We start from the raw sequence: 12361 nt of genomic DNA on the forward strand, positions 1-12361 counted from the left end.
TTGGGGTTACATATTTATAGGCTGCTAGCCAGCCAAGCATATGCCAAGATGCTAATCTAAGATGCTAATATGCTGTCCTAGCTAAGATGCTGTCCTCTAGTCTAAGATGCTGTCCTCTAGGATGCTGTCCTCTAGTCTAAGATGCTGTCCTAAAAACAGAAAAACAGCCACAAGGACCATGACCATGTGAACATCATAGCCCCACAAAGACCAGCCACACATGAGACTTATCCATCATTCTCCCCCTAAGTCTTGTGCGTCGTCTTGTGGGAGAGTTGAACCATCCCGGTCCTGGAGCAGAGCTCAAGGAACTTGATCCTCCCAAGGGGCTTGGTGAGCAGGTCCGCAAGCTGGTCCTTGGTGTTGATGTAGCTCGCCTTGATGCTCCCTTCCTCCAAACAGCTTCGGATGAAGTGGTACCTCACCCGGATGTGCTTGCTGCGTTCGTGGAACACGGGGTTCTTTGCCAGGGCCAGAGCGGACTTGCTGTCCACCCTGAGCTCCACCGCTCTAGTGTCTCTGCCGAGGAGATCACCAAGCAGTCGAGCGAGCCAGAGCGCCTGAGTCGAAGCGGTGGAGGCCGCTATGTACTCGGCCTCGCAGCTGGACAGGGCCACCACCTGCTGCTTGACCGACTGCCAGCTAACGAGGCACTTGCCGAGGAAGAAGAGGATCCCGCTCGTGCTCTTGCTGGTGTCGATGTCGCCGGCGTGGTCGCTATCGCTGTACCCGACGAAGTGTGCCGCCCCAGGGCACCTCGGGTAGTAGAGGCCGTGGTCGAGAGTCCCCGCAACGTAGCGGATGATCCTCTTCACAGCCTGCTGGTGCTCCGTCGTCGGTCGCTGCATGAACCGACTAACGTAGCCGACGGAGAATGCCAAGTCCGGCCGTGTGTGGGCGAGGTAGCGAAGGCTCCCCACAAGACGCCGGTACTGCGTAGCGTCCACCTCCTCCGTCGTGCTGTCGCGGCTCAGCTTCAGCCTCTCCTCCATCGGAGTGAGAGCTGGGTTGCAGTCGGTGAGCCCAGCTAGCTCAACGACGCGCTTGGCGTAGGCGGTCTGTCGAAGCGTGATCCCAGAGTCATCCTGGTGTACCTCGATTCCCAGGTAGAAGGAGAGAGGCCCCAGGTCACTCATCTGGAAGGTGGCCTTCATCTCTTCCTTGAATGCCGCCACCTCCGCATCCTTGGTGCCGGTGATCACCAAGTCGTCGACGTAGACACCCACCAACAGGGCATTACCTCCATTGCCCCGTCGGTAGATGGCCGCCTCGTGCGGGCTTTGCTCGAAGCCCATCCCCTTTAGCGTGGAATCCAGCTTGACATTCCACGCCCTCGGTGCCTGTCGCAAGCCATAGAGGGCCTTGCGCAGGCGGAGCACCTTGCCCTCCTTGCCGGGGATCGCAAATCCCGGCGGCTGGTGCACGTAGACCTCCTCCTTCAAGTCGCCGTTAAGGAACGCCGACTTGACGTCCATGTGATGAACACGCCAGCCCTCCTGGGCAGCTAGCGCAAGGAGGAGTCGCACGGACTCCATCCGTGCCACGGGAGCAAAGGCGTCGTCGAAGTCGACCCCCTCCTGATGCACGAAACCTCGTGCCACCAAGCGAGCCTTGTGCTTGACGATGGCACCGGCTTCATCCCTCTTCAGCTTGTACACCCACTTAAGGGTGATCGCGCGATGACCACGAGGAAGGTCAGCAAGCTCCCAGGTGCGGTTCTTCTCAACCGCATCCATCTCCAACTGCATCGCGGCGCGCCATGCCGCGTGTCTCTCGGCCTCTGCGAACGACCGAGGCTCGCCGTCGTCACACGCAAGGTGCAACTGCGCCTCCAGGTCCTCCAGGTCATGAGGCACCAGTCCCGGCACCAACTGGTCGCCGAGAAGGTTCTCCATCGTACGGTACCGCAACGGCTCGCCGTCGTGGTACGCGTCGATGCGCTCCTCGTCGTGAGAGAGCGGAGTAGCGAGCTCAACCGGGCTATGCTCGACACGAGCTGGTGTTGGAGTAGACGTGCCCGGAGAGGTGCCTGTCGGTGCTGGAGTGCGTGGCGTTGCCGGCTGTGGTGAAGCCGGCGAAGAACTCATCGCAGCCGAGGTCCTGGCTGGAGAGCGTGGAGCTGTCGGAGTAGCAGGCGCCGGGGTTGGTGGAGGCTCGGGGACTGGGGTAGACGCGCTCGCCGAAGAAGAGCTGCCTACTCCCCCAGCTCCCTCGAAGTGGACGTACTCGACAGTGAAGTCGTCGTAAGTCGGAGCCGAGCCATCGTCCACCGCCTTGTCCCACGCCCATCCTCGCCCTTCGTCGAACACAACGTCGCGCGCCGTGCGCACACGCTGTGTCTTCGGGTCGAGGATGCGGTAGGCCTTCGAGCCCTCCGCGTAGCCGATGAACACTCCCGGAGTGCTCCTGTCGTCGAGCTTGCTGATGTGGCCAAGCTCCTTGGCGAACGCGAGGCAGCCGAAGACCCGCAAGTGGGAGACCGCCGGCTTGCGCCCATGCCAAGCCTCGTACGGCGTCCTGCCGTCGAGCGCCTTGGTAGGCGAGCGGTTGAGGATGTAGACGGCCGTCACCACCGCCTCTCCCCAGAAGACAGCCGGCATCCCCCTCTGCTTGAGGAGGGCCCGAGCCATCCCCACAACCGTCTGGTTGCGCCGCTCGACGACGCCGTTCTGCTGCGGGCTGTACGGCGCGGAGTAGTGGCGCTGAATGCCCTCGTCAGCGCAGTACGACGCGAATTCAGCCGCCGTGAATTCGCCGCCGTTGTCGGTGCGCAGCACGCGCAGCTTGCGGCCGCACTCCGCCTCCGCAGAAGCCTGCGCGCGTCTGATGGCGTCCGCAGCCTCTCCCTTGCTGCCGAGGACCATCACCCACATGTAGCGGGAGAGGTCGTCGACGAGCAGCAGGAAGTAGCGTCGTCCTCCCGGTGTGGCCGGTGTCACCGGGCCACACAAGTCCCCGTGCACGAGCTCAAGCCTCTCCTTGGCTCGAAAGCTCGCCTGCTGGGGAAAGGGGAGTCGCCTCTGCTTCGTCAACACGCAGACGTCGCAGAGCTGCTCCACATGGTCGAGGCACGGCAGGCCTCGCACCATCTCCGTGGCACTGAGCCGCTTCAGGGCCTCAAAGTGAAGATGCCCGAAACGCTCGTGCCACTGCCACGCCTCGTCGTCCCGACGAGCAGCGAGACAGAGGGGTTGTGCCACCTGCACGTTAAGGACGTAGAGTCGATTTGCGCTTCTGGATACCTTGGCAAGAAGGCGACGACGACGATCCCAAATCCTCATGACTCCGTCCTCAACCACCACGCGCGAACCGTTCTCATCCAGCTGTCCCAAGCTGATGATGGAGTTCCTCAACGCGGGGATGTAGTAGACTCCGGTGAGCAGCCTGTGCTCACCAGACACGGCGGTGAAGATGATGGAGCCGACGCCCTTGATCTCCACGCCGGAGGCATCCCCAAACTTGACGGAGCCTCGGACGCTAGAGTCAAGCTCGGTGAAGAACTCCCGTCGACCGGTCATGTGATGGGTGGCGCCGGTGTCGAGGCACCACCCGTCAGTCTTGTCGTTGCCGGAGCTGTCGCCGAGGAGGGCGTGTGCTTTTGGCTCGTCAAGGTGGAGGAGAGCCGCCGCGGCCGGTGCCGCTGGAGGTAGCTCGATGCTGGCATGTGCCATGAACAGAGCCGGCTCCTCCTCCTCCGCCTGTGCGACGTGGGCCTGGCCGCGTCGTGGCTGTCGACAGTCCTTGGCCCAATGGCCAAGCTGGCCGCAGTTGCGGCAGGCGTCGTCTCGTGCCGGCTTGTGCCTACCGGCGGCGCCGCCCTGGGCGCCTCCGCGGGCATCACCCTCGGCACGTCCTCGCGCCCCGGCCTGGGCGTCTCTGCGCGCCTTGCGTGGCTTGCCACGCTTGCGGCCGCCTGTCGCGGAAGAAGGCTCCCCCTTCCTCCGGTCACCTTGGCTGGCAAGCCACTGCTCCCGAGTGAGGAGGAGCTTCCCGCCAGTGGTGATGGGCCCCGAGAGGGACTGTGGCTCATCGCTGTCGACGACCTTGAGGCGACCTATCGCCTCCTCGATCGACATCGTGGAGAGATCCAGCAGAGACTCGATCGAGCGAGCCATCTGCTTGTACTTCTCGGGGACGCAGCGGAAGAGCTTTTCGACAGCTCTCTCCTCGCCGTAAGTGTCGTCGCCGAACTGCACCATCTTCTGCAACAGAGTGTTGAGACGGAGAGCAAAGTCATCAACGTCCTCACCTGGCTTGAAGGCCAGGTTCTCCCACTCCTTGCGAAGTGCCTGCAGTGTGGACTTGCGGGCGCGGTCGCTGCCGATGCGTGCCGCAGCGATGGCGTCCCAAGCCTCCTTGGCAGTCCGCTTGCTGGTAAGCGAGAACTGCATCTCGGGCGGGACTGCAGCGATGAGAGCATCCAGCGCCCGTCGATCTAGGTCGTAGTCGACGTCGCCATACCGGACTGCCTCCCACATGTGCCGCACCTGGAGCTTTACCCTCATCACCGCAGCCCACTCGACGTAGTTGGTCTTGGTGAGGGTAGGCCACCCACCGCCGGGACCGACGTCCCTGACAACGGCCTGGAGCCCGTGGTAACCACGGTACCGATCCGGGGAGAGAGAGCCACGCTGCCTGTGAAGGCCGCGCTCTCCATCGACCCGTCCGCCACCGTTGCCGTGCGCGCCTCCTCCAGGAGCGCCACCGGCGCGTCCGCGCCTGTCTGGGCTGCCGCCGCGCTCGTGGGCGTGCGCGGCTGCCCCAGGAGCGCCACCGCCGTGCGCGCCTCCTCCAGGAGCGCCGCCAGCGCGTCCACGCCTGTCTGGGCTGCCGCCACGCTCGTGGACGTGCGCGGCTGTCCACTGCGCCGCCCGCGCTCGCGCTGCCTCCCTCTCTAGCAGCTCGAGGTCCGCGTCGGCGGTGTCGTCAGCGGAAATGGAGCTGCCGATGCTGCCGCGCAGAGCCTCGACCTCCGCCGCCGCCGCACGCGCTGCATTCGCCGCCGCCGCTGCTTCCGCCTCCGCTCTGGCTGCTGCCAGCTCCGCCGCTGCTAGCCTCGACGCCCTTGCCGCCGCCGCAGCGGTCTCTGCCGCCGCTCGCTCGCATTCCTCTGCCGCGGCAAGTTCGGCCTCCTGCCGACGCCGCGTGCTCGAGGCGACCGAGCGCTGAGACTGCCCTGCGGACATGATGCGCTACCGGGGGGCTGCTGCGTGGGGAGAGGGCTGCTTCAGACGAGCTGGGAGAGGAGTGAACAGGAGCGGCCGGAGGAGCTGCTGCTGCCAACAGCTGGGGCTGTTGTGGGGCTGGGAGAGAAGATGAGCAAGAGATGCTCAGGCTACAGGATAATACGGCTCTGATACCAGTTGTTAGTCGCTGAATTCTCACTCTTGGTAGTAGGAGAATTCTTACTCTCATCGAGAGAGGATGACACTAGGAGTTGGGGCAATTTTCTTGTCTATTTCTCACACAAGCTCACACAAATGCCATACCAACCCAAGGGGTTGGGGTTACATATTTATAGGCTGCTAGCCAGCCAAGCATATGCCAAGATGCTAGTCTAAGATGCTAATATGCTGTCCTAGCTAAGATGCTGTCCTCTAGTCTAAGATGCTGTCCTCTAAGATGCTGTCCTCTAGTCTAAGATGCTGTCCTAAAAACAGAAAAACAGCCACAAGGACCATGACCATGTGAACATCATAGCCCCACAAAGACCAGCCACACATGAGACTTATCCATCACTGTAAGGGTTCTTACCCCTTTTTTCTTCTTAATATAATGATACGCAGCTCTCATGCGTGTTTGAGAAAAAGCTCATAGGATGGCACTGGCTCCCACAAAGAAGTTATAAATGAATGCAAAACCAAGGGCATGTTTGGATTACTATTTGTCCTCAGAAAACACTAAGGGCATGTTTGGATCTCAGGTGAGCACCAGCCTTGCCTCGCTCAGCGTGAACTAAGAAGCAAAAAAGCATTTGGTTGCACAGCTAGCTTGCCTCGTTACCTTCGATTTCCAGCTTTATCCTTGCTCGAGCAAGCGAGCCAATTCGGCTCGCCTCCACTGGCAAGGTTAGCCTTGCCCAGAAAGGTGAGGTGAGGCAAGCTGCCAACAAATCCAAACGCGCCCTAAGGCCCTGTTCGAAAACAAAGTGTTTTTGGACATTTCAAGCATACCACGGTCATACAAAATACTTAGGTATTGTAAAGCAAGGAGGGGTTTGGATGACACATATTTGTAGTTTTAAAATTTACATTATTGCTAGGCAGAGCTCATGCTCAATGCATGCACCTCCTTGCTTCTTTTATCAGAAATAACATCAAGTAATTGCTACAGTACTGTAAAGCAAGGGGGTGCTGCAGTTGTTGACTCTTTTGTCAGAATAGTATCTACATGTTTTTTTGCCCAGGTAATTGCATGAATGTTAGTATTGTCCAAACCCACAGATATCTTACAATCAAGTGGCAAAACAATAAAACAGGAAATAGAAAGAAAAACACTCACAAGCAAGTGCTCTCAAGAACCACCCTGTGTCCAAGTACATCTATTAAAACCTCAATCGCACAAAGACGATGACCCATGTGCCTGGGGTGGCTAGCATCTGCAACTTGCTGATGTATTGACAACAGGAACTGCAAGAGATTAAGAGGACACATGGAACTTGGTCACAACCACACCACACGCTACAAGATTGTGTACATTATAGATCAAAGTCGTGCTCATTTTAGTTTATACGCAAAAACATATTATTTGTTTGCACATAAAGAAGACCATCTTCGTGCTATTGCAACACTGGTTGTGAAGAGAGAGAAATGAGATAGAAAAGCGAACACCCTATGCCCACTACCAATAAAAGCTAAAAAATATTCAGGGAAAATCATTTTCTAACAACGGACAAAATATGTAATTATTCTAATCGCAATGTAATCAAACCAGAAGTACAGTTTTCAAGACTGTCGTCTCGATCCGGCAAAAACAAATTGGATAACGATCTCTATGTAATCAAACCATAAGTATCACCACAAATTGGATAATGATGAATACGCAACTTATTATTTAAACAAACATACAAATGGATTTCCTATTGATGTAGTGTATTCTAAGTTTGATGTTGAAATATTGTTTGCTTTTTTCCCTGAATTGTTACTAGTTTATCATCAAAGTATGATATATCCTAGATGACAAATTCCATATCATCTTTCTTTACTAGAAGAATAAATTTAAAGCACACATAGGATACTGCAAAAGAATCCTCAGTTTGTGCATGGAGATATCTGGGAACATGCAGTGTGATTTTCTCAAGTCTAACAAGCTCACAAATCAGAAAAGTAATGGTGAATCACAAAGGGCAGGGAAGCCATGGCCGATGTAGCCCTACACTGAGCTTTGCTCCTGGGAACATGTATATATGGCATAAACTTTTGGACGGTTATTTAAGGAAAAAGTACAAATTACTCCCCTCAAGTTTGTCCTATGTCCAGATAACCCCCTAAACTAATGTTTGTTTCAAACTTTCAATTTACTACCCCCGACTATTTGAGTTGGTTCAATTCAGCGATTAACAAGATTTGCTATTTTTGTTTCTAAGCATAGAAGTTTGAGTTTTGCTTTCAAATATTGTGAGGTTATATAGGACATCATACTTTATGTTAGAAATAAACACATCTTAAATGTTTCATCATTATTTTGATAGCTTAGCACGTGGTGGAATTTTGATAGCTTAGCAAATTTAATAATAAATTAACACTAGAGATATAAAATAGTGCAAAACATTATACAGGGGGTGTTAAGGTATAATAGTCAAGAGTATTAGTGTAATCTCCTAGTCTAGGGTTTCCCTCTTGTGTCTCTCACGACTCTATATAGTCCTATTGGGCCTCAATATTATCATCCAATTCAGCCTCTATTATTCCTAACAACTAACAACCTGCTGGTTTTCCAGTGCACACTAAAAACTTGACCAGTGAATGAAAGACTGCCCCCACAGCTTTGCACTAAGTCAAACCAGCCAACGAAACCCCCGAACCCTGGGCTCACCCTATTGGTCGGCACCATAATCTGGGTGGCGATCACTGCCACTACACCCAGGAACAGCAGCAAGGTTGCCACAGGTCCACACGCTGCCACTATTTTTTGGGTGAAGCACAGCACGGTTTTTTTTCTTCTTGCAAACTGGGATCTGAAACCCGGTATTAATAGTATTATCATATTTTACCACTTTCACAACTCAATAACTGCATTCTCCAGTCCTGCTGGTATTTGGAACCCTGATCCATACCAACAAAGATAAAGGCATCGCAGCAGCTAGGGACTAGACAAGTAGACAGTGACCTCAAAGAAAACATGGGGGCTAGACAAATCCATTATCCTTTGCAGATTTTGAATTCATAAAAAAGACAATCATGAGACAAACAGAATACCTTAAATACTCTGTCAGCACGGAATATATTAATTTTATCAATAACAACTGTATCAGCCAAATTATCATCCCTGAAACGTCAAAACTCAGTCATGATACTGGAATAACAATTGCATTATAATGTAAGCATTAGAACGCATAGGGCAAATGAATGAGGATATACATTGTGTCCACAAATCCATCAACAACCATTCTGACTGAAAGTGCAACATTCTCCTTGGAAAAATATGGAATTTGTGGCCCATGAGCAGATGATGAAACAGAGAGCAAAAAAGCAACGATCGCAACCTATAAATAGAAGAATGAGTACAATAAGGAGCCAAAGTTGAAACAGCTTTACATAATCATATATCATAAGCAAGAATGAAACTGGGAAATGACAATACATAGGCGTTGAACACAATTAGTAGTAGCACAAACATCATGCATTCTAAGTAAATAATTTTTGGTGTTGGCCGACGTCAACAGATAGAATAATGTTATCTTATTAGCTACAGCTGTAAAGATATTGCAAGCCTGAATTCGCAGGTCTGGAATCACCTCAACAATTCTAAAAATCTCTGCTCTACTTACTACCAAAATAGTCCAGCACTACCGTATCATGGAACAATACTGATAGGGCTGATAGTTTTGAATCACATAGCAATGGAACATCACGAAGCACATGCAGATTAAGAGATGCTCTAATCGGGAAGCATACCATATGTTTTTTAATGAGATCATCGCGCTCAAGCTCAGAAATTTCACCAAGCTGCAAAACTGATTCACATAAGACAGTTTCAGCTAAGTCCTTCTCTAGCCCTGTGCCACATCTGACAGCAATGCACAATCCAAAGATTGGAACGAAGTATTTCTTGATAATGATTGACAAAGGTTGAGATAAAATCTGAGAAACAAATATATATAAAAACAAAAGAGAGATAAGAACATGGAGACAGCACTGTAAACACAAAAGTAGTAAAGGGCATTCAGGGAAACAAGATAAAGAAGGGGGGAAATGCTGTACTTAGTCGTTGATATTTTTCTTTGATGGGATGGGAAATTTAGCTGTTGATATGCATTTTAAAAGGTTTATATAACCCCTACATGTAAACTAATGATATATTATGTACTAACTAGTCTTTTTGGAATAACAGTAAACATTCACCTTCGATATCCAATTCATATCAGCACCATCACCCCTGAGAATGAGGAAAGGGAGAAGCCATGAACTACAATGTTCAACAAAGTTCTTTGGCTCAGCAGATCCATAACCAAACATTTCTTGCACCTGTTGCATTAGCAATATTGGACATTACAGATTAAATACAGAGAAACAAAAAAAAGGTAATCCTTAAATATAGTAACAAAAAAAATAGTCGCTTATGGACAACATGTCAGCACTAATTTTGACTTGTATGTGTTTTGAGTTTTGCGTGTAGGATAGATGTGTTTAATCACATCGTCTTGTTAGACATGTTGCGTGAGCATGTGGCTGAAAATGTGATGTGTTGACATTGAGGCCGTAATCTAGTCATGTGCACACGAGTCAAAATGCTAGCCAGGTGGTTAGGAGTTTGATTAGTTAGTACATGCATGTGTTAGTGGATCTAGTATGTATGTCAAGTTGTTAGCTAGCTTCACATCGTTTCAGTGTGTAGTCACTAGCAGAAAACCAAAAAAAAGGTCTGTGCCGCTGCAACTACTCTTGTCTGCGCGTGCGTATGTGTACACATGTGTGAACAGTGAATTAGCATCTATATTAGTCAGAGTGCTAGCGTTTGTCACGTCTCACGTGAGTTTGATCCTTTGGCTGGTTCCAACATAACATCATGAGATCAAGCACAAATAGTTTGGTTCCTTTGATTCCAAATTTTTTCAGCTATTCTAAGAGTAAAGGAAAAAAGAGCACCCAATGCAGAGGTCATGGAAACGTACACCCAGAAAAAGGTGAGTGAAGAAACGTATTTTTGAGGAACAGAAAAAATATTGGACACTTCAAAAAAATGATTTGTCTTTCCAAAACTTCAGAATGTTGATTGTTTTCATAATTTTCACTCCCTAGTATGACAATTTAAATCAAACTGCAGCCAATACAGAAAATACAAGTAGCAATCTAGTTTGCAGATGAAAGGCTAGGCATTAGAGATTTGACCTACACTGTACATATGGGCCATGGATAACAAGCATTTTTTGGCTAAAAGTTATCAAACATTCAGGGTGGTCTATCCAGCTCAAGCCAAAGGACAAGGATCGAGTTGAAGAGATCATGCGGATCGTCCTCTGTTGGATGAAGGGCTTCAGCCCATCGACCTTGGACGTGTCTGATATTGGTGAAATCTAATTGTAATAGGATAGCTGTTGGATAAGTTTCTGAGTGCTTTTGTAAGTTGGCAACCCCAGCCATTCCTGGTGAATCTTATCGCTTTCTTAAAAGCAGAGGTAACACTTTTCTTAAAAAAAATCAAAAGCATCATATGAATTGAGTTAGGCAAATCTCAAAGAGGATCATTTATAGCACTCCACAGAGAAAACCTCAAAATCATATTGAGAATCCATGCCGACATTTTTCGTTTTTTGAGGGAGAATCCTTTTTGAACGAAACTTTGACGGAGAATCTATGATGATATCAGAAGCATTAGAACTAAATGTTACCTCAACAAGTGAAACTAGATTCATCTCACAAGCAACCCATCGAAAAAGAATCAGGCCCATCACTTGGTCCAGATACTGCATACCAGAGAGGTAACCAAAATATGTAAATTGTAATATGTCAAAGCAAATCATTCTCTTTTACAATAATTATAAGAAATTATCTCAGATTCAGTTGGCTCATTTGCCACACTATGAAAAGCAGCAAACAGAAACTGTGCACACTATAAACTACAAAAGTGTCCAGTCACCTTGCTTCTTGAAGCATAACCGAGCCTCTTTGAAATGGAATCAAATAACGCAAAAGCTAATTCTCTGAAAAGGAAGTAACCATAAAAGTAAATAAAGCATCAAATCAGTTTCCATTTATTAATCTTAAAAAATATTTATGTGCACCAACATAAACATAGCTCATTGCTTGTGAAAAAATACCGCTGAGAAGGCTCTATAGCAGCAGCAGCAGAAATCATGAACACACACTGCAACATCAGAAGTCAGAGGACACAAAACTCAGTTGATTGAACAACTAAAATATAAACTGCACAAAGCATATAGTATAAATCACTGATTGAACCAATACTTCTGAAACAATTCAATGTAAGTGAGACCTAGAGACAACACGTATTCTACCAGAAACACACAAGAGATTGTCTTCAAAAAGAGGAAAGATACACTTCAAACTTAATCACCGGAAACAACATGTTGTATAGTAAAAAGTGGGTTAGGTCGGTGCCAATAGTTGTCCTAAGGGGTAGTGGAGTGCCAGCTGAGAGAGCACTGAGAAACAGAAGAACAGATAAAAGGGCATACATATTGCTGAAAGCTCCCACATAAGGTGGGGTCTGGGGAAGGGAACATCTAGCAAGCCTTACCCTTGCTTATTTTGGCAAGGAAGCTCATTCGAACCGGAGACCTCCAGGCTCCAGGACACAAGTGGAGATACATTACCACTGCGCCAGGCCCACCATTTAAACAGAACACAGAGAGAGAAAAACTGAAGAGAGTTAAACAGAACACAGAGAGAAAAAACTGAAAAGAGCATACAAATGTTCAGCAAGCATCTCTCTTACTTGCATCCAACTGGGTTCTTGCTAAGTGACACTAGAGTATCTATACAAAGTTGAATACTGTTGACAACCAAGTTCTCTATTCTTTTTCTTTTGGTAGGCAGCCCATGCATTGCTACGGGAACCAAAAAAGTGAAAAGATCATACAAATGTTTGGCCAGCACCTCTCCTAGTGTCATGGTTCCCATAAAATTACTTATGTATGCTGCATATGAATTCCTATAAAACAAAACACAAAAAGGCCACA

General features: G+C 49.7%; 1 protein-coding gene across 5 annotated transcripts in view; it reads right to left on the reverse strand.

Annotated features, from left to right (window-relative positions):
- LOC136449705 (serine/threonine-protein kinase ATM) overlaps window positions 1-12361 on the reverse strand; it is an 81951-nt gene that overhangs the window by 38450 nt on the left and 31140 nt on the right. For all 5 annotated transcript variants that reach the window (XM_066449863.1, XM_066449862.1, XM_066449864.1 and 2 more), the window contains 8 exons: window positions 11480-11526; window positions 11299-11362; window positions 11051-11125; window positions 9564-9686; window positions 9117-9302; window positions 8580-8704; window positions 8418-8487; window positions 6502-6629 (listed from right to left, as the gene is read on the reverse strand). In XM_066449863.1, the coding sequence (XP_066305960.1) occupies window positions 6502-6629; window positions 8418-8487; window positions 8580-8704; window positions 9117-9302; window positions 9564-9686; window positions 11051-11125; window positions 11299-11362; window positions 11480-11526 (818 nt within the window). The remainder of the gene's footprint in view (window positions 1-6501; window positions 6630-8417; window positions 8488-8579; window positions 8705-9116; window positions 9303-9563; window positions 9687-11050; window positions 11126-11298; window positions 11363-11479; window positions 11527-12361) is intronic.

Source organism: Miscanthus floridulus, chromosome 5, assembly GCF_019320115.1.
Source record: "Miscanthus floridulus cultivar M001 chromosome 5, ASM1932011v1, whole genome shotgun sequence".
In the NCBI taxonomy this organism is placed as follows: Eukaryota; Viridiplantae; Streptophyta; class Magnoliopsida; order Poales; family Poaceae; genus Miscanthus; species Miscanthus floridulus.